Here is a 19,555-nt window from a genome sequence, read left to right as displayed (position 1 = left end):
CTGGGGCTGATGAGTCTGGGGGCCCCAGCCCCCAGCCCCGGAAGCAGTTACTGCACACACTCGTGGTGGCCTGATGCCAAGGCCCCCTGCAGCATCCGCTTCCAAGGACACCTTCAGATGTCCCCAAGTTGCAGGACCAAAAGCAAGTTCTTGGTCACTGTGTTCTTTCCCATCCCAGTGGGTGGCGGCTGGCTCTGCCGCTCCTGGGCCCGCAGGTGGCTGCACAGAGCTGGTTGGAGCGAGCTCAGCCCCAAGGCCAGCCTGAGTACCTGACCAAGCACACGTGCCTTGAGCAGGGCGCCCTGGTGGGACGGGGTGGTGGTCAGCTCTCCGGATGCCTGGCCGTGGTGTCTCCTGGGACAGCCGCCCCGAGGGCTGGGGTGCCGACATCAGGGCCCCTCCCCGGTGCCTGGGACCCTGCCCTCACCCGCCCCGCGTCTGGGCGCAGGGTGGCTGTACGGCGAGAGGCTGAGGGACGGCGAGACGGGCTGGTTCCCCGAGGACTTCGCCCAACACATCACCAACCGCGGGGCCGTGGAGGGCAACGTGCGCAGGCTGCAGCGGCTGCGGGTGGAGACGGACGTGTAGCCCGTGCGCCCGGCTCCAGGCCGCTCAGCAGCCCGTGCTGGGCTCCGGGGGGCGCGTGGGCCTGTCCCCGAGCCCGAGCCCTCCTGGACCCCAAGGCCCCGGAGCGGCAGCAACAACTCCAGACACTTCCCAGGAAGAGGATCACACTCGCCCCCCATCCCACCCCCGGGGAGCACCCCCAGACAAGCTCAGGGGCCGCGCCAGCCCTGACCGCTGGCCAAGCCCCTGGGAGGAGCCTGGCTGGCCCTGTCCCTCCTGTGCCACCGGCAATGAGAGGCGGATGGTCCCAGGGACACGGGAGGACACTGCCATCTCCCTCCCGCACTGCTCCCGCCTCGTGCAGACGAGGAGTGCCCGGGGCTGCCCGCCTTCCGAGAGGAGGCTGGAGGGAGGTGGCCTGGGGCGCCAGCTCCGCACTTGTGACTTTGAGGTTTCCAGAGAGATTAAAGTGTTTCTAGAACACCTGAGTTTCCACAGCGACTCTGAGCCCAGGCGAAGGCCACACGAGTCCCCAGGAGGTTCTCGAAGTGCCTCGGGCCGGGGCTGGGGCTGGGGCTGGCCCCCACTCACGGTCACTCTGGGTTTGTCCTTCGCCTTGGTCGGTCTGTCCCCCTGGAGTGTCCTGGGTAAGACCAGTGGGTGTGGGGGCTGGAGGACACAGCAGAGCCTGTGGGAACCCTCACCACCTCTGCTCCCCCGGGATGGGGGCCGCGCAGATGGGAGAGGCAGGCAGACCGCTGGGCTGGGGAGGAGGGTCCTGCTGGGAGTGGTGAACAGTTTTTCTGGGGGCAGAGGGGGTGCTGTTTTCTGCCTCCCCATGCCAGTCCTGTCCCCACGCTGGGGCAGTGCTGTCCTTGGGGTAGGGGCTCCCAGCAGTCTGTGTCTGCCACGTCCCACTGGGGTGCCAGCTTCTAATGAAAGCTGGAGGTGCAGCCCCCACCTGGAAGTGGGGGCTGGGGAGGCCAGGCTCTGTGCGGCTCAGCCCTGGGGCCAGCGGCAGCCTCAGGCTCAGGCTCAGGCTCAGGAGCAAAGGCCTGGATGGCGGGGCGAGTGAGGGGTGGAGCTTCTCCAGCAGTCCCTGGAGCAGGTGGTGGAAAGGGCTCATCACCGCAGAGTGGGCCACTCCACCCCACACCTCCAAGGTCACCTCCATGGCCTCGGGTGGCCAGAAGGGCCTGGCCCACTCAGAGCCAAGCAGGACCCTCCTGGGCCGCTTTGCCAGATGGGGGGTGGGGGAAGGGGCAAGGCCGGGCTCAGGGAGAGGCATGGTCTGGGGGGCTGGGGCCCCAGGGGGGCAAGCTGGTGGCCCGCGCGTTGGCAGGTGCGTGTGTGTGTGCGCGTTAGGAGCTGGCGGGCAGTGTTTGTACGAGCCGAACTGCCCCATAACCCGCCTGTTCTCAGCGCTCACCCCGTAACCCGCCTGTTCTCAGCGCTCACCCCGTAACCCGCCTGTTCTCAGCGCTCACCCCCAAGCTCCCAGGCGGGCAGGCCGCCCCTTCCCACATCCCCGCCAAGCGCAGTTCCAGTCAGTGGAGCAAAGTGGGTTTGGAAGCGCTGAGGCCTTGTCCCCAATGTCGTGACCTGGGGCAGGGATGTGCCCTCCGGCCTGACTCGGTCTGCGTGGTTGAAGGCCCCTCTGCACCATCAACAGCATAAACAAAGAGCAAGAATGCTTGGCCTGGAGGAAGGTCGTCCTGGACGCTGCCGGGAGGGGCAGCCACCTGGGGAGGACGGGACCCTTCCACGGGGGTCAGGCCAGCTGTGCGTCCCGTCCTGCTGCAGGTCGGGAAATGAAGGCCCAAAGATCCTTTGTCCACTGCTGGGGTCACCGAGCTTGCAGGGGGGTGAGGCTTCCTAGGACAACAGCTGACCCAGCCCACCCACAGGGACCTCGTGCCTGGGGCACGTGCAGAGTGGCGGAAAGTGGGGGCTGGTCAGGGCCTTGCAACTGAACCCCTTCCCCAGAGCCGTCCTGGGCACCCCCGCCCATCCCTGGGGACGTGGAGCAAAGGCGTGAGGCGCACAAGTGGGCAGGCCTGCAGTCGGCACCCCCTCTACTCTGCAGCCACCTTGCTGTGTGTCCGCATGTCCCTGAACCAGGGGCACGTGCAGTGTGGCGGAAAGTGGGGGCTGGTCAGGGCCTTGCAACTGAACCCCTTCCCCAGAGCCGTCCTGGGCACCCCCGCCCATCCCTGGGGACGTGGAGCAAAGGCGTGAGGCGCACAAGTGGGCAGGCCTGCAATCGGCACCCCCTCCACTCTGCGGCCACCCTGCTGTGTGTCCGCATGTCCCTGAACCGTGGACGTCCCTGAACCGTGGGCGTCCCTGGAAACTGGTGTCCTCCACCAGGCAAGGCGGTACATGATTCTTGCTTCTCATCACATGGGGTTTAGGATCTCTGTGCCACCCTGCACCCTCAGCTCCTGTTTCCGACCATGTCAGAACGTTCCGGGCCCCCGGTTTGTCCTTCCTTCTGGGTGGCCCTGCCTCCCCCCTCTGCCGCCCCCTGGTGGCCGGAGGGGCCCTGAAGGGGCCAGTTCCTGGGGGCACATGCCTCGCAGGTCCTCCCGGAGCGGTCCCCCGCGTACCCAATCACAGAGCCTCTCGCTGAGCAAGCTGGGGCCCGTCCTGCGGGGAGGCTGGCTGGAGAGGCAGGACGTCCCCCGGGCTGGGCCCTTCCAGGTCCCCTGAACTCCGTGAAAGCCTCGCGCGCCCTTCTGCCAGACGCATCCGCGGTTCACTGGTCGAGTCGCCACCTGGAGCGGCATCTGACAGAGGTGTTTCCTAGCTGCTGCTGTTGGTGCTGAGGAACCGTGGGTCCGTGTGGGCCCTGCGCAGGTCACACGCCTGCGTGGCTTGATGGCCCACCTCGCCGGGTTCTTACTGGTCATGCTGGCCCGCCTGCTGGCCCGTCCGGCTTTTCCACAGCAGCAGGATCAGCCCTGAAAACCACAGATTGTCACGCTTCTCGTTCTCATTGGACAGACTGGCCTGGGGCCTCCCGAGCTGTGCCTTGATCTTTAAGGACAGGTAGCTTGTTCCACAGTTTCTTGGGCCCTGCCCGGGTCCCGACCTGGTGGTCCAGCGTGAAGCAAGCGAAGCCCCGCCTCCCGGTGCATCCTAGTGGGGAAGGACCGCTGGAGGGAGACACAGACATCGCGCCAGGGCCACGTGGTCAGCCACGCACGGAGGATGGAGAGCAGGGCCCTGGCGTGCACGGGGCGGGCCAGAAAGGCCCCGGCGGCTTCGCGCGGACAGACGCGCTTCTGCTTCTTCCACTGAACCCGCTGCAGGTTCCTGGCACATAGGCACTGCCGAGAAAGGCCTTCTGCACCGTTTCCAAAGATGTATGTCCTACGGGACATTGAGCTCCATCCAGTACCCTTCCTCTGATTTCTCGTCTCACCCAAAGTGACAGTCTCTGACATCAAACTGGCTTGGGATTAGAATCAGGTCCAATTCCCGTTGGATCCAGTGGATGTTACTTTTTAAATACTTTTATTTGAGGAGCTAATATTTTACTGGGGATTTCTGCATACACATAACAGGTCTCTGCCCTCAACACATGGCCTCGTGAAATGCGTTGCGCCGTTTCCCGCTACTTAGAGTTTCTTGGAATGACTTATGTTATTCCAAGTTCACGGTATTTTGAAAGTCTGCACGACCACCTGTACCAGCATCGTCCCAGCTGTTACTGGGCGAATGGCAAGGGAGGGGGAGCATTAATATACTATTTGCATTTGCTTAAGTTATTGGTTTATTTGAGGGTTTTATTTCTACCTACCAATCCTGGCGTTTTGTATTTTCCCAAAATCGTATCCATTTTTCTAAGCTTCTAAGGTTCCTGGTGCAGAGCTGTTCATATTTGTTTACGTCATACTCTTTATTGGGTCTGTAGTTAGTTCTCCCTCCTTCTGTATTTTTTCCCTTGCTCCATGTTTTAAAAAGTCAGGTCTTGCAAGAGTTGTTTTCCTTCAAATTAGTCTTCAAAAAATAAATTTTTATTTCGTTAAACGTTTCGTTATTCTCCATTTGCTAAGTGTAACGTTTATTTAAATGCAAACGAGTACAAACATGAATATAATATATAAACGTAAGTATAAAAATATAGCTTGTTAAAGCTCATGCAAACGTCATCAGTGTTCACGTCTTTTTGGTTAACCTATTGGTTTCTGTAAAGAGCACACTAAAGTCACCGGTTATAATTGTTCCTACCTGTTACACCGTCACTGCGGTATGAATTTCCGAGCCTCTGTTACGTGCGTGTATGAGTACATACATTGATGCAGTCACGCATGATGCTTGAAGCCTGAAATACTAGACCTCCTGCCTCAGCTTTCGTTCGGTTTACTTTCTATGCTTCTATTCCTACCCTTCCTGGTGTATCTCTTGTAGTGAACCGTTGAATATTTACCGTGGTCCAAGGCCTGTTTTGCGATCGTCTGTAACCACTCACATCGGGATTTCTTCACGTTTTCTCCTTCTTGCATTTTATTTTCCCTCCTTCCCTGACTTCCACTGGGGGGATGAACCTGAATCCTCCTCAGTCTTCTGGCCGGGGTGCACCTGTCTCATTCCACTCGGCCCGCACGTCTCTGTTCCACCAGCAGGGGCGTCATAGAGCACACTGCCCTCCCCATCCCAGGCCGAGGTCTCAGAGGCCGGTTTCCGTGAATGGCGATGTCCCGTTCACTAGGTTTCGGGGAAGTGTTCCTGTCACCCTCCTGGCTTCTTTCTCTTCTTGCCGGAGGGCTTCTTCTGAGCACGGTTTCAAGTCAGGTTTCCATGGTAATCCCCGGGGCCTTGGAGATTAAGGATAATGTGGGCTTTGCTTTTCGGTGATAGTTTAGTAGAATCTGAAATTCGAGTTGCGGGTTTTTTTCCCTGAACGTTTGAAAACAACATCGCTGTCTCCTTGCTTAGAGTGTATCTGTTGCAATGTCCGATGTCACTCTGATTCCTGTCCTTCTTTTCGGGGCATTTTAGAATTTCTCTTTGCCACAGATAACGTGTTTTGGACTGTGGCTTTTCCGCTTGCTTTTGCACCTTGAGCCTTCTCGGTCTGCGATCACCCACCTTTCGATCTGAGAACTTCCTGTTCGCTGAGGCTTCACGGCAAGGATTTTCTCTTTTTCTACGATTCCAACTGGACGGATATGAACGTTTCCTTACCCATTTCCATGAACGCTTCTTTTGTATTCTCTCTCTCTACGCCTCCCAGCGGCCCCCTGGGAGAGCGTCCTGGGTTTCTTAGAGCGTATCTGTTGCAATGTCCGATGTCACTCTGATTCCTGTCCTTCTTTTCGGGGCATTTTAGAATTTCTCTTTGCCACAGATAACGTGTTTTGGACTGTGGCTTTTCCGCTTGCTTTTGCACCTTGAGCCTTCTCGGTCTGCGATCACCCACCTTTCGATCTGAGAACTTCCTGTTCGCTGTGGCTTCACGGCAAGGATTTTCTCTTTTTCTACGATTCCAACTGGACGGATGTGAACGCTTCCTTACCCATTTCCATGAACGCTTCTTTTGTATTCTCTCTCTACGCCTCCCAGCGGCCCCCTGGGAGAGCGTCCTGGGCTGGAAAACCCACTACCCAGCTGTGTCCCTGCCGCCCACCCACCGACTCCTCCGGCCCCTCCACGGCGGGTTCTTCCGTTGCCCCTGACCGCCTCCCGGATGCTGGCTGTACTGGCCTCGGAGCCTTGGCACGCGGCTCATGAACTTGGCTTCCTCTGCTCGCTGCCGTTCACCAGTAGTCTGTTTAAGGGGACAGCGCTTTCTAGAACCCTCCTTATTTCGTCCCGTGAGGTCCTTTGCCCTTGGGGTATCAGCGAGCTGGGCTGGTGTTGGAGGGGAGGGAGGGGGATATAGTTCAGGCCCTAAGCGTCTGGTGTGACAGTCTGAGTCCAACTTCTCCACTGGTCACCCCACCCCGTCCCTGTGAGCTCTCCACCCCTCATCACTGTTTCTGCCCTTGGGGACAGGAGGGGCATGAGTAGAGGTGGGGCGCCCATGCTGCCGCCTCCCCTTGGGGCCATGTGCAGGCCCGGGGCCTCGGGGTGCCTCGCTGTTTAGCGGGTCTGCCCACCTCTTTCTGGGCAGCACCTGCCTGCCCCTCGGGCGCCGGAAACCAGGACAAACCCAGCTTTACTTGCTGGCACCCCAAGCCCCAGGAAGGAGCAGGAGCTAGGGGGCCGGGTGCCCGCGGGGCCTCCCTGGTCGTGGGGGGGCGGGGGTCCTGTCCCAGCACATACATGCGGAGCACGCACAGAGCAGCAAACACACAGGCCTCAAGAGAGTGGCCACCTTTCTTAACTTCCTGGACTTCACGAGGTGCCGGAGTCCCCTCCCAGACACCCTCTGGGCCCCCAAGTCCCGAGTCAGGTCTTCCAGAGGCGGGGCGGGGCACGGGCCGCCTTCCAGCACCCAGGGCAGCGGCAGCGTGTGCAGCTGCACATAAATACCGTCACATAAATTTGGCTGGCGACACTTCTCGGTAAACAGGCGAGCTGCAGTAGTCCCAGGGCCTAGCACCAAAGAACTTGCTCGGAAGGCAGGGGCCCCTCGCCTGCACCTGTGCGCACATCTGCCCGAGTCCCAACCCAGCGTGGCCGGAGGGGCAGAGCCTCCCAGCGCAGACGGCCAGTGCGGTCCAGCCTGTCCCCTCGCCTGGGCTGTGCAGAGCTGGACCCAGTGGGGTCTCCGTTCTCAAGGCCAGATGGTCCTTGCAGAGCAAGTGGCTGCATGGCTGTCCACAGCCCTCAGAGGCGAGGTGGGGCGGGGGTCCTGGCCCATGAGCGTCCCTCCTCAGTCATCACCGAAGGCCCCGGGGCCCCGTGACAGCCCCCGGGAGGCGGGCCTCGGCGGGGCTGCCTCTGTGCTAGTGCTTCTCTGCCCTGCTGCGGAGTCCGGCTGCTGGCCTGTGAGGGACTGGGTGCGAGGGACAGCAGGGGCAAGGGTCAGCCCCAGGGTGGGGGGACTTCACGCTTCTCCTCCTGCCTTCCGGCTCCGGCCCCCCTCCCAGCTTCCGCCGGCCTCATCTCAAGGTCCACTTAGGGGCACCCGCTGCCCTGTGGGCCCAGATTCTACAGAAGCGCCTGAGCCACACACCCCCACCCCCTGGCCTCAGTCTGCTGGTGACAGACCCATGACACCACCAAATGCCACCCAGTCCCCTTACCTGGGCTTGGGGTTGAGGACGGGATCTCGGGGAGCTGGAGGGGGCCACCTGAAGGTGAACACACAGCGCTTGTGGTAGTGGCCCTCCCGTGGGTGGGTGGCAGTGATAGGGGTCCCGGCCACAGGGGCCCGCACCCCTAAGCAAATGGTAGGGCCTCTCCCCCTCCCTGGATGGGAGCTCTCAGCCCTGCCTGGTCCAGGCTGCACGGAGGGCTGGGAGGAGGGACTTTGGGCTGGATGGAGAGGGGCCTCACTACGGGCCAAGCGGGACCCCCTCCAGGTGGAGGCAGCGAGGCTCTGCCCATTGGCCTTCCCACGGGGCCTCAGGTAGGAGGCACCGCACCCCCAAACGTCTGCACTGCTCAGGACAGCGGGGGCCCATGGTGCAGTACCACACCTGGCCACCAGGTGCCGCAATGGCCGGCAAGGTTGGCGCCACCTCCCCGGCCCACCCTGAGTGGGAGGAGTGGTCCCCCTGACGGCTCTGAACAGTTTGGGGTCAGGACTGCCTTGGTGAAGCTCAAAAAGATACATGCATAGACAACCTCAAGCCCGTTTGGGGTCCCCAAACCGAGGGCCCACCTGGAATCTGCTCACAGCCCACTCCCCCGTCACCCCGTCTGTAGGGCCTTGACTCCAAGGTGGATTCCCACCTCCCTCCACAGGCAGAATCCTCTAAGTGCACACACGTCCCTTCTGTAGCTGGGCCTGGGGTAGCAGCCCAAGGGGCGTGGCTGGCGGGAGGGACAGCACAGTCCCCGGGGAGGGGGGTCTGCACCTTCCTGCACCTTCCCCAGCCCTGCCTGCGGGTGCATGCAGGCACACAGTGGGTCACCCGGCCCTGCCCGTGGGGTCAGGTCTGCAGCTTGGGCCACCCCCGCCACTGCCTGGGGCTGGAGGCGGTGGGGCTGCTTCAGGCGGGCAGCACACCCACCGTCCAGTGGCTGTAGGGTTACACTTTGCCCATCGGCAGCCATTCGGACACCCTGGCACCTCACTGAGATGACGACATTCCCACCACAAGCCTGGCCAAGCCAGCTCTGTGTGTGGGGAGGAGGGACAGGGACTCGGCCAGGGCCGGGGCTGTGGACATGGGCCCCCCAGGAGCCTGGCTCACCTTGCTGGCACGTGGGCCCCGTGTAGCCATCCACACAGCGGCACTGCCCGGTGACGGGGTCACAGTCAGCCCCACCCGCGCAGTCACAGCGCAGGACACAGCCAGGCCCGAAGAAGCCCCCTGTGCAGTCTGCAGGACGGCGACGGCCGGGGAGAAAGGCCCGATGTCGTCCCCGTCTGCCCCAGCCAGGGACCCCCGCCCTCCGGTCACCCTCTGTGTGGGGTCATGCGGGAGCAAAACCTCGCGCCTCAGTTTCCCTGGCCCTGTGAGCTCTCATAGGAGCAGGTGTCAGGACTGGGGACCTGCCTGGAGGGGGATGTGGTGGTCAGGGTGGCCCATGGACACGGCACAGGCCTGTCCCGTGTCGGTGGCTCAGGAAGGTCTCCTTCCCGCTTGACAGGGCCCTCTTCCGGTGACTGACCTCCACCCCGGGGACTCTGTGGGTGGCCTGGGGACAGCGTGTGGCCCTGACAACCCAAGCAGGCGCTCCATGCTGGGACCCTCTGAGCGGCTGCTCCACTGCGGAGGGAAGGGAGGGGCAGACAGGGGCGCCCAGCCCAGGGCACTGGGCAGCTGGGGCTCCGCCAGCACGGACGGTGCTCGTCGCCCCCCCGTGGGACGCCAGACTCACCGAGCTCACAAGTGGCCCCCGTACGTCCCGGGGGGCAGAGGCAGTGGCCAGTGATGGGGTCACAGGGCACCCCACCCTCGCAGTCACACCGCTGACGGCAGCCATCTCCGAAGGAGCCGGGCTCACAGCCTGGTGGGGACAGTGGGCTCAGCGTCCCCTCCTGTCCCACACCCAGGCCGGCCAGGGCCAGGGCAGGGGGGTCGGGTGGGAGCACGTGGGACGTGGGGCACTCACCCCTCTCGCAGAACTGGCCGTGGAAGCCAGCGGGGCAGAGACACTGGCCGCTGACGGGGTGGCAGGGGGCTCCGTGCTGACACTCACACACCCCCTGGCAGCCAGCCCCGTGGAAGCCCGGGGGACAGGCTGAGGGAGACTGAGTTAGAGAGCCTGCCTCAGTCTACCCGAGCGAGCCCGAGGGACTGAGCTACCCCTGCTCCCACCCTGTGCCAGGCCCTGCGTCCCCTCCGCCTGCTCCAGCGTGAGCCCTCTGTGAGAGGGGCTCAGGCCTGCGCCACAGGCCCCCCCAAGAAGCAGACGCCATGACTCACAGTGCTCGCAGGCCTGGCCGTAGAAGCCGGGGCCACAGCGGCAGGCGCCCGTGGCGGGGTCGCAGGGGCCGCGGTGGTGGCAGGCGCAGTCCAGGCTGCAGGCAGCACCGTAGCGCCCGGCAGGGCAGGCTGGGGACAGCCGCAGGTCAGCGTCCTGCTACGGAAGGGCAGGGCCACGAGGGCCAGCCCCGCGCGCACCAGCCCGACTCGGGCCGCTCGGGTGCCCACCCCCCAGGCCGCACAGGGACGCGGCCCCCCACCTGGCCGGCACACTCACACAGCTCACAGTGCAGCCCGGTCCAGCCCAGGCCGCAGGAGCAGCTGCCGTTGGCCGCGTGGCACAGGCCTCCGTTCCTGCAGGAGCACGTGTGCTCACAGCTCACGCCGAACCGGTTCCGAGGACAGCCTGCAGACAGCGGCCGGGCTCTGAGCTCTGAGCTCTGGCCCGAGGCTGGACACGCCCCAGACACATCCCCACCAGGTCTGACAGTCATTCAACAAACACTTCCCGGGCCCTCTCTGGGCCAGTCTCTGCCGCCTGGGCACACGTGCATCCAGGAGCGACACCTGCCGGGTCCCACCCATTCATCCACCCTCTCGGTCAGCAAAGGCCAGGCTGCCCCAGGGCTGAGGATGACTCAGGGGAAGGGGGCCAGGGCCCTCCAGGAGCTTCGAGAGCCTGCCGGGCCAGTGGGAGGAGTCGGGAGCCTCCTGGGGTGGCGGCACTCTGCGAGGGCACACCCTCCGGGTGGAACGGCGCAGAGCCCCCGTTCAACATCTGACTGGCCCGCGGCCACCATCGTTCCCTGGGAACAAGGACGTAGCCCAGCTGCAGCCAGGTGCCAGGGCTTCTGACCCTTCACTGCCAAGAGCCGAGGGCGAGGGGGTGTCACCAGCTCTTCTATGAGGACCAGAGGGTGGGAGGGACTCAGGCCTACCAGGGAGCTAAGCCAAGGTGCCGTGGGTGTGGCTGTGGGGACTGGCATGCCATCATGAGTGTGAGGCCCATGACTGTCCCCAGGGCCATCCCAGGCCTCCCTCCATCAGGGGTCCCCACCCCTGGGCCCAGCGGAAGGGGCCTGAAGGACCCTGTTCCAAGGGCACATCAGCCAGGAGGCTAGCTCTGCCCTCAGAAGAAACAGCTGCCTGACCCCTCCTGCTGCGGGGCTGGAGGGGCTCTGGGTCAGACCCTGCTCAGCCCTCACTGGCCACAGGGATGTAGACCAGTCACTTGATGGCCAGCATCAGGGACCACGGTCGAGGCAGGGAAGGCAAAGGTGGTGTTGGGTGGCCTGCTGACCGGAGCAAGGCGCTCACTTCTTATCTGGCGGGACGCTTGGGGGCGGGGTGGGTGGGTCGACAGGGAGGGAGGTGTGGATGCACATGCCACCCCCCCACGCCACTGCTCCACCCCATCGCCCCCACCTGGCGGCTGATGGGAGGGACGCCTGGAAGTGCCCAGGGCGGCAGGCGGGCGAGCACTCACCGTGCTCGCAGTGGACGCCGGTCCTCCCCGGGGGACAGGTGCATGTGCCGGTTCCGGGGTCACAGGCTGCCCCCTGCCCACAGCTGCACACGTGGGCACAGCTGGGGCCAAAGCGGCCCTGCGGACAGGCTGCCAAGAGGAAATGGGAGGGTGGCTGTCCCTGGCAGGACCCATTCCCTCTGCCATGTCGGGACGAGGCGGGACGGGAGGAGTCCCTGGTGCCCGGCCCCGGGGGCGGAGACTGCCTGCTCCCTGGCTCCCTGCAGCTCTGGCGTCTCCCCTTCCCGCAGACTCTGCGGGGGGCCAGGCCTGCTCTACAGCAACAGTGACTCACTGGGGCCCCCGCCCAGGCCCTGTCAGCCCAGCCGACACCCCAGACAGGTGGAAAGTCCCCGCATGACTCAGGGAAAGGTCCTGCTCTCAGCAGGATGCCTGCTGGCCTCTGCACAGCGGCACACCCGCCCCACAGGACCGAGGACGGGGCACGGCACACAGCCGGAGGACCTGGCCTGCGGGACATCCCAGCTCAGCCCAGCCCGGGGCCAGCGGGCAGGCTCGGGGCGGGTGGTCAGGAGAGTCCTCCTGACAGACCGGGGGGCGCAGGAGGGAGCCGCCCGCCCTCACCCGGCCACTCACTGAGGCTGCAGTCGGGCCCCAGGAACCCCGCGGGGCAGTGGCAGGCTCCGGTGGCAGCATCACAGGAGGCCCCGTTGAGACATCGGCACGGCTGCTCACAACCAAGCCCAAAGCGCCCCGGCGGGCACCCTGCAGGGAACAGGCGGCTGCCTGGGGCTGGGTCCCCCCAGCACAGGGCCCCGGCATCTCCCCCTCGCCCCTGGCCCGAGGACGGCCGGGCGGGCAGCCCAGGCAGCACTCACGTTGCTGGCAGCCGGGGCCATGGTAGCCGGCAGCGCACGTGCAGGCGCCTGAGGCAGGGTGGCAGGCCTGGTTCCCGCCGGCGCATCGGCATTTCTGCCCGCAGCTCTCCCCGAAGGTGCCGGGCGGGCAGGCTGGGGTGCAAGCGGAGAGGTCGATCCCAGCCCAGGCCACAGGCGACGCCCTCGAGTCACCCCGGGGCCCTCTTGGCTGAGGCACAGCTCAGGGGGACGTGTGGTCTGAGCTTCAGGCCTCGTCAGGAGGGGCTGAGCCGCCCGCGGGCCCGGGGCCCACCCAGCTCAGTCACCTACCCTGCTCACAGCCAGGCCCGGTGAAGCCTGGCAGACAGCGACAGTCCCCAGTGACGTGGTGACAGGCGGCACCTGGTGGGCACTGGCAGCGCTGGGCACAGGCCTCTCCGAACCAGCTGTGCGGGCAGGCTGCGGATAGCCAAGGGCTGGGGTGGGGGCCCTCGGGCCAGCGCAGGCCCGGAGCACTCACGGGGTGAGGGACCCGCCTCCACCCAGGCAGTGGGGCCCCCGGGTTCTGGCAGAGCTGGGGGCTCACCACTGTCACACCGCGAACCCCTCCATCCTGGGGGGCAGAGGCAGGCTCCGGTGACAGGGTGGCAGGTGGCTCCTCGCCGGCAGGCACAGCGCCCCTCACAGTGGTCCCCGAAGGTGCCCTCAGGGCAGGCTGCAGGACGAGACGGGGGGAAGGCCATGTCTCTCTAGGGACTGGGCGGGGGCCAACGTACCCCCTCCTACTCTAGGCAGCTTCTGGCTGAGACCCTCCTGCAGGGGACCCTGGGCGGCTCAGACAGCACCCCGCCACCTACGTGCCAACCGACCACCGTGCTGAGGCTCCCACATCCTGGCGAGGGGTGCAGCCCGCCTCCTTCTGGCTCAGTGGGGCCTCTGGGCCTCCCTGCACCAGTCCCCAGCTCATCCCACTCACGGCTCTGACACTTGTCCCCGGTCCAGCCGGCTGGGCAGAGGCAGCGGCCTGTGTGCCGGTCACAGAGGCCGCCGTGGAGGCATCTGCAGCTGTGCTGGCAGCCAGCTCCAAAGTGCCCCGGGAGGCACTCTGCAGGGGTGGGAACAGGGTGAGGGTCCCATTTCCTGGGGCGGGACCCAGGAGACTCCTGCCCTACCCATGCTTCCTGCACCCAGAGCCTCGGACCCAGCGTCCTTGGGAAGGAGAGGTGGAGGCTCTGGTCACGCTGCAGGTCCGAGGCCACACTGCAGGACAATGCTCCCCCCAACCGGGGAGCCGTCTCCGGCCACAGAGGGAGAGGGCTGGACCAGGCCCACTGGGCTGCCGGCCTGGTGCCCACAGACCCCCAGCCTCCCCCTTCTCTCCTCTGCCTGCTCAGCGCTCACCCTTCTCACAGGCCAGGCCGGTCCAGCCCTCTGGGCAGGTGCAGCGGCCCGAGACAGGGTCGCAGGTGCCCCCGTGCTGGCAGATGCAGGAAAGCTGGCAGTTCTCGCCGTGCAGGCCCTCGGGGCAGGCTGGGAGACCGGGAGGGCGGCGAGGTGCAGCACCCGCCCGCCGGGCCCGCAGGGGCCTGGAGCCCCCGTGGGGAGGGTCAGCGCAAAGACCAGCGTCGGACCTGGCTCGGAGACCTCACCCAGGGTGACCTGCCCCAGGCCACCCGGGCCCACCAGTCCCGCCGTCCTGGGCATATGCACCACCTCCCCGGGCCCCAGCTCTTCCCTTGGGTGAGTCCTACATCCACTCAGCATCCCAGGGGACCCAGTGAGGGGCGCGCACACCTCAGCTGGGACGTGGGCGTGGCTTACCCTGCAGGCAGCTGGGGCCTGTCCAGCCAGGGCCGCAGCGACACTGTCCAAGGACCGGGTCACAGGAGGCCCCATGGAAGCAGGTGCAGGCCTGGCTGCAGTTGTGCCCATAGGTGAGGGCTGGGCAGGCTGCAGGGGAGAGGGCGGTCAGGGGTCACGGAGACGGACCCTGGGAGGGGCTGCAGCAGACTGAGGCCACTGGACGGATCCGCTAGGGCCCCAGGGACTATGTGGTTACTCTGTTCCTCCCTCTGGCCTGGACGTCACTCAGGGTGGCCACGAATGGGGACCAACACACTGGCCCTCGTGGGCAAAGCAGCATTCCCGGGGTGGCCACCAGCGGCTTCGGACAGCCAGGCCGGGGCCTCAGGGCCAGTCTGGCAGTGAGCAGATCCCTCCTGCATCACCCATGGCCGAGGGGGCCTCACGTACCCTCGGCACAGCGGGGGCCGCGGCGGCCGGCAGGACACAGGCAGGCACCGCTCACGGCGTCACAGGCCACCCCGGGGGCACAGTCACAGGCACTGCGGCAGTCCAGTCCAAAGAAGCCGGCCGGGCAGGCTGCAGGAGCGGGGTGGCGATGGAGAGACGCTGGGTCACAGGACTCTGCCCACGGTCCCTGCCACCCTGGCCCAGCCCCTGCCCCAGCTCACCATGCTCACAGAAGGTCCCCCTCCAGCCGGCCGGGCAGGTGCAGGCTCCGCTGACATGGTCACAGGCCGCCCCGTGCTCACACTGGCACCGCCGCCCACAGCCCGGCCCAAAGTGGCCCTGGGGACAGCCTGAGACACACAGCCCCAGCCACTGTCAGCTGGGGGGCCTTGCACCTGACCCAGTCCTGCCCGGCTCTGCCAACCCAGCTGGACAGAGACTCGGGCCGGGGCTGGCTCCCCGTCCCAGGGGTGCTGGGCTCACCCACATGCCTCTGCCTCACCCCCGCAGCTGGGAACCGGGCCCCAGGAGAGGCAGGCACCCCAGATGTGACATGTGTGCATGTGTCATGTGTGCATGAGTGTGTGTCATGTGTGCATGAGCATGTGCATCACATGTGCATGTGTGTCGTGTGCATGCATGTGTGGCACATGTGCATGACCTGCGCATCGCATGTGCATGGATGTGCATGTGTATCAAGTGTGTGAGCACGTCATATGTGTGCCATGTCACATCACATGTGTGTGTCACATGTGCGTGCGTGTGTGCATGGGTGTCACATGTGCATGAATGTGCACGTCGTGTGTGCGCCACGTGCACGAGCATGTACATTGCATGTGCATCACGTGTGTGCATGTGCGTCACGTGTGCATGAATGTGCATGAGTGTGCATCGTGTGTGCCTCACGTGTGCATCATGTGTGCATGAGCATGTGCATCATGTGTGCATGAGCATGTGGATCATGTGTGCATGAGCGTGTGCATTGTGTGTGCATCACGTGTGCATGTCATGCGTGCATGTGTGTCACGTGTGTATGAATGTGCATGAGTGCATCGCGTGTGCACGAGTGTGCATCGCGTGTGCGTCACATGAGCACGAGCGTGTGCATCGCGTGTGCATGAGCGTGCATCACGTGAGCGCGAGCGTGTGCATCGCGTGTGCGTGAGCGTGCGTCACGGGAGCGCGAGCGTGTGCACGCTCACGGAGCACGGCTGGGGCCCGGCCAGGACTCACGCTGCTCGCACTGCGGGCCCGCGTAGCCGGCCTCACACGCGCACAGGCCGCTGACGGCGTCGCAGCTCCCGTGGCCTGCGCTGCAGTTGCAGGTGCGGCTGCAGTCAGGTCCCCAGCGCCCACTGTCACAGGCTGCAACACGGCCCGGTCACCCAGCGCCAGCGCAGCGGGGGCCCTGGGCACCACAGCCAGGCCGGGGTACGGGGCCTCCTGCCCGCTCCCGGCCCCCCAGGTTCTGGGTGGAGGTCTCTCCGGGGAGGAACGCTGGACGAGGGTCCCCTACCTCTCTGGCAGCTGAGGCCGGTCCACCCAGGGGCACAGCTGCAGCGTCCGGTCACCGGGTGGCAGTGCCCGTCGTTGGCGCAGGAGCACCTCGTGTGGCAGCCAGGCCCGAACCAGCCCGCGGGGCACTCTGCGGGGTGGGAGGTTCAGCCGGGGGGGCCGGGCCCACGGGCTGGCTGGGGCGGCGCGGCACTCACCGTGCTGGCAGCGGCTGCCGGCATAGCCGGGGCGGCACCGGCAGGCTCCCGTCTCGGGCTCACAGTCAGCACCATGCTCACACGCTGGGCAGATCTCCTGGCAGCCGAGCCCCCAGCGGCCCTCTGGACAATCTGGCCGCCCCACGGCCAGTCAGTCCCCCGGGGCCATGCTGGGCCTGCCTGGCACAGCACCGAAGCCCGTGCCCAGGAGCGGGCCTCGCTGCTCCCATCGGAGCCGGCCCAGGGGTAGGGGAGGATGGGCCATGGGAATTCCCAGCCCCTTGGGCTGCAGGCTGCAGGCTGCCATCCCCGGAACAGGGGTTCCTGCCCCGGACGGCTCAACAGGCACAACAGGGGGCCCATCGGGGGGGCCAGGAAACCCCCACACAGTCAACAGGGAGCCCATAGGGCAAACTGCAGGCCCCAGGGAGGGCTGGGGGCTTTTCCGGCCAGCCTGCCCCCGTGGCTGACAGGTTCCTGGCGCCCCTCTGTGGGCACGGCCAGCCAGGGCAGCCGGAGACCCCACACTCCCAGACCCAAGGGCTCCCACAGCTGCTGTGGACGGGCCTGGGCTCCCCAGAGCTCCCCAGGCACAACCCAGACCTGGGCTCTGCACACACGACCCGGGCTGGGGCCCCACTGGAGTCGTACAGCACAGGGCGGTGAGGGGACCGCCACTCACCTGTCCCACAGTCGTCCCCGGTTCGCCCAGGCGGGCACAGGCACCGCCCGGTGACCCTGTCACAAGAGGCACCCCCACAGGAGCAGGAGCCTGAGCAGTTCACACCAAACGTCCCTGCCAGGCACTCTGCAAGAGGGGCAGGACCTCAGCTACCCCTGTGTGTGGAGCTGTCCTCCTCCCCACCGGCCCCCCATCCGCCCCTGCCCAAGCCAGCTGCTGGACACAGCCAGGGTGCCCGGGGCGACCAGGGCAGTCACAGGAGTGGGCAGGGGACGGGGGACATGGGACAGGGTGCGAGGGGCCCATTTGGGCTGACCGTGCATGGGGGAGTGGGGAGGGGCAGCCTGGAGGACTCCACGGGCAGGTCTGGGGTCGGGGGGGGCTGCCACACGGCGGGGCATATGAGACCCTGAAAAGCGCCCATGGGTGGGGGGCAGGGCCGACTCCGCCCTCGCTCCTGTCACCTGGATCGACCTCTGCTGTGGTCTCTGCAGAGTCCCCCACCAATGAGGACAGGGTACTGAGAGGGCGTGGCCCACAGAGGCTCTGCCCCGGCCGGGGTGACCCAGGGAGCGGACGGGCCTGCCCACCCCATGCGGCTGCTGCTGGAAGGGGCTCCCCAGGCCGAGGAAGGCGTCACAGCACCTGGGGCCATGCCCGAGGACCCAGCCCCTGACCGAGCACCCACGCAGGGCTGGCAGTGGACAGGCCAAGGCCCTGATGGGGTCTCTGGGACAGAAGACACACCCAGCAAATCTTGTCATGAGGGCCCATTCCCTGTGGGCACCCACCCGCACCCCAGCACAGGGCACAGGTATACGAATGTGCAGTAGGCAGTAGGGTGCAGGGCACGCACATGCATGGCACCCTTGCTGTGGGGGCAGGGACAGGCAGGCCAGCCTCAGGAGCTCCCTCCCCACTAACTGGGGGCAGACGCGTGCCTGGGGTGGTAACACTTTCCAGACCTAGCGGCAGAGGGGAGCCCATTGTTTCTATGAAAACGTGTGTGTCATTTCCTGTGGCTCATCTTTAGGGCACCGGTGGTTTTTGAAGAAAACAGGAAAAGAAAGACTAAGGTCGGCGGCAGGGAAGGGCTGCGGCGAGCCTCTCGTCTCGGCAAACGGGCCGCTCACGTGTGCGTGATCTCGTGCACGCATGTGCATGTGCATGTGCGTGTGGCGGGGACGAGCCCGCCGCCGTGCAGTGTGGCTCCCCGAGCCCCTGTGGAGCTGCTGACAGTGGCCCGGGACCGCAGGTCTGGGGGTCCCGGCTCGGTTCCCAGCCTGTGCCCCTCCCGTACTAATGGTACCAAGAGTCCTCAACAGGGTCGCTCCTGGGACTGCCACACGAAAGGGACCTGGCCTGGACACACAGGGGAGACAGATCTCTCGGCTCGGCTCAGGGGAGCCCCCGGGCCCCTCCTTCCTCCCCAGAGGGAGGAGCAGCTGGGCGGCAGCACTGACCGAGGGGACATGGTCACAGCAGTCACAGCACAGCCCGCCGCAGCCCCTGCTCACCCGAGGCTGAAGGGTGGGGACAGAGTGCGTGCTACGCGCCAAGGGAGGTCCTAACCTGCTGGCACCGTCGGTGGCGGCCACAGCTGCCCCAATACACACACCGAGGACACCCCTCATCTGACCACGACGAGTAAATGGGGGACTCGCCCACTGCTCTGGGACCGTTCACGCGGCCCTCGGCATCCACAGGGAGGGTTGCGTCACCACCCACACCCAACACCCGCACCTCCGGCCCCAACTCCAGCCCAAGCGCCACCCCCAGGAGCAGCTGCCTCTGGCTGGCTCCGGCTGCCTGGAGGGAGCCCCTGCACCCCGCCTCAGCACGAAGCACGCCCAGCACACGGTGGGGTGAATGGGCGAGGCGGTGAATGACGTCTCTGGAGAGGCACTGACCCTTCTCTGGCCGGCCCCGGCCAGTCACGCCAGCTCCTGCCCAAGCAGCTCCCACAGGCACATGGAGATGGAGACCAGACGGCACCACAGCGGGTCGAGGCGCCACCCAGGCCTGGCCGCAGGGCGGGCTCCGCCTCCAGCTCACTGCACTTCTGGGGCCCAGCACCCAGCTCGGGCTGGACAGTCCGCACCCCGCCCGCGCCCCGGGCACCAGGGATCAGCTGCTCACCTTGGTCACAGTGTCTTCCCCGGTAGCCGGCAGGACACTGCTTCCCACACTCGCCACTGACGGGGTCACAGGCCGAGCCCGGAGGACAGGCGCACGCCTGCCGGCACCCCGGCCCGAAGAAGCCGGGCTCACAGGCTGCAGGGGGCGAGGAGAACGGGGTCTGCAGGGTGAGCCGGCCCAGGGACACCCCGCCCCCAAGCCCCCGGCACTTACTGTCCTGGCATCGCTCCCCCCGGAAGCCCGCCTTGCAGGAACAGCTGCCATCCCTCCTGTCACACGCCTGCGTGTTCCGCTGCTCGCACCGGCACTCCTCCGAGCAGCCAGGCCCGAAGGCCCACGGCGGGCAGGCTGCACCCACGGAGCCG

General features: G+C 65.6%; 2 protein-coding genes across 7 annotated transcripts in view; one reads left to right on the top strand and one right to left on the bottom strand.

The window, feature by feature from the left end:
* ARHGEF16 (Rho guanine nucleotide exchange factor 16) overlaps nt 1-2,686 on the top strand; it is a 21,466-nt gene extending 18,780 nt beyond the window's left edge. For all 6 annotated transcript variants that reach the window (XM_006914407.3, XM_025048554.1, XM_025048552.1 and 3 more), the window contains one exon: nt 449-2,686. In XM_006914407.3, the coding sequence (XP_006914469.1) occupies nt 449-588 (140 nt within the window). In that variant the 3' untranslated portion in view covers nt 589-2,686. The remainder of the gene's footprint in view (nt 1-448) is intronic.
* Nucleotides 2,687-6,876: 4,190 nt separating this feature from the next.
* MEGF6 (multiple EGF like domains 6) overlaps nt 6,877-19,555 on the bottom strand; it is a 37,058-nt gene continuing 24,379 nt past the window's right edge. Inside the window, exons 13-35 of the mRNA XM_025048540.1 lie at nt 19,404-19,538; nt 19,191-19,325; nt 17,052-17,177; nt 16,370-16,501; nt 16,174-16,302; nt 15,891-16,022; nt 14,879-15,007; nt 14,658-14,786; nt 14,226-14,354; nt 13,806-13,934; nt 13,381-13,509; nt 12,991-13,119; nt 12,735-12,863; nt 12,426-12,557; nt 12,184-12,312; nt 11,548-11,676; nt 10,339-10,467; nt 10,062-10,190; nt 9,748-9,876; nt 9,514-9,642; nt 8,883-9,011; nt 7,767-7,814; nt 6,877-7,516 (exon numbers count right to left, since the gene is read on the bottom strand). Coding sequence (XP_024904308.1) covers nt 7,467-7,516; nt 7,767-7,814; nt 8,883-9,011; nt 9,514-9,642; nt 9,748-9,876; nt 10,062-10,190; nt 10,339-10,467; nt 11,548-11,676; nt 12,184-12,312; nt 12,426-12,557; nt 12,735-12,863; nt 12,991-13,119; nt 13,381-13,509; nt 13,806-13,934; nt 14,226-14,354; nt 14,658-14,786; nt 14,879-15,007; nt 15,891-16,022; nt 16,174-16,302; nt 16,370-16,501; nt 17,052-17,177; nt 19,191-19,325; nt 19,404-19,538 — 2,825 coding nt within the window. The 3' untranslated portion in view covers nt 6,877-7,466. The remainder of the gene's footprint in view (nt 7,517-7,766; nt 7,815-8,882; nt 9,012-9,513; nt 9,643-9,747; nt 9,877-10,061; nt 10,191-10,338; nt 10,468-11,547; nt 11,677-12,183; nt 12,313-12,425; nt 12,558-12,734; nt 12,864-12,990; nt 13,120-13,380; nt 13,510-13,805; nt 13,935-14,225; nt 14,355-14,657; nt 14,787-14,878; nt 15,008-15,890; nt 16,023-16,173; nt 16,303-16,369; nt 16,502-17,051; nt 17,178-19,190; nt 19,326-19,403; nt 19,539-19,555) is intronic.

Source organism: Pteropus alecto, unplaced genomic scaffold (assembly GCF_000325575.1).
Source record: "Pteropus alecto unplaced genomic scaffold, ASM32557v1 scaffold125, whole genome shotgun sequence".
Lineage (NCBI taxonomy): Eukaryota > Metazoa > Chordata > Mammalia > Chiroptera > Pteropodidae > Pteropus > Pteropus alecto.
Note: the sequence above shows the minus strand (reverse complement) of the source record. Positions and strands in the feature narration are given on the sequence as shown.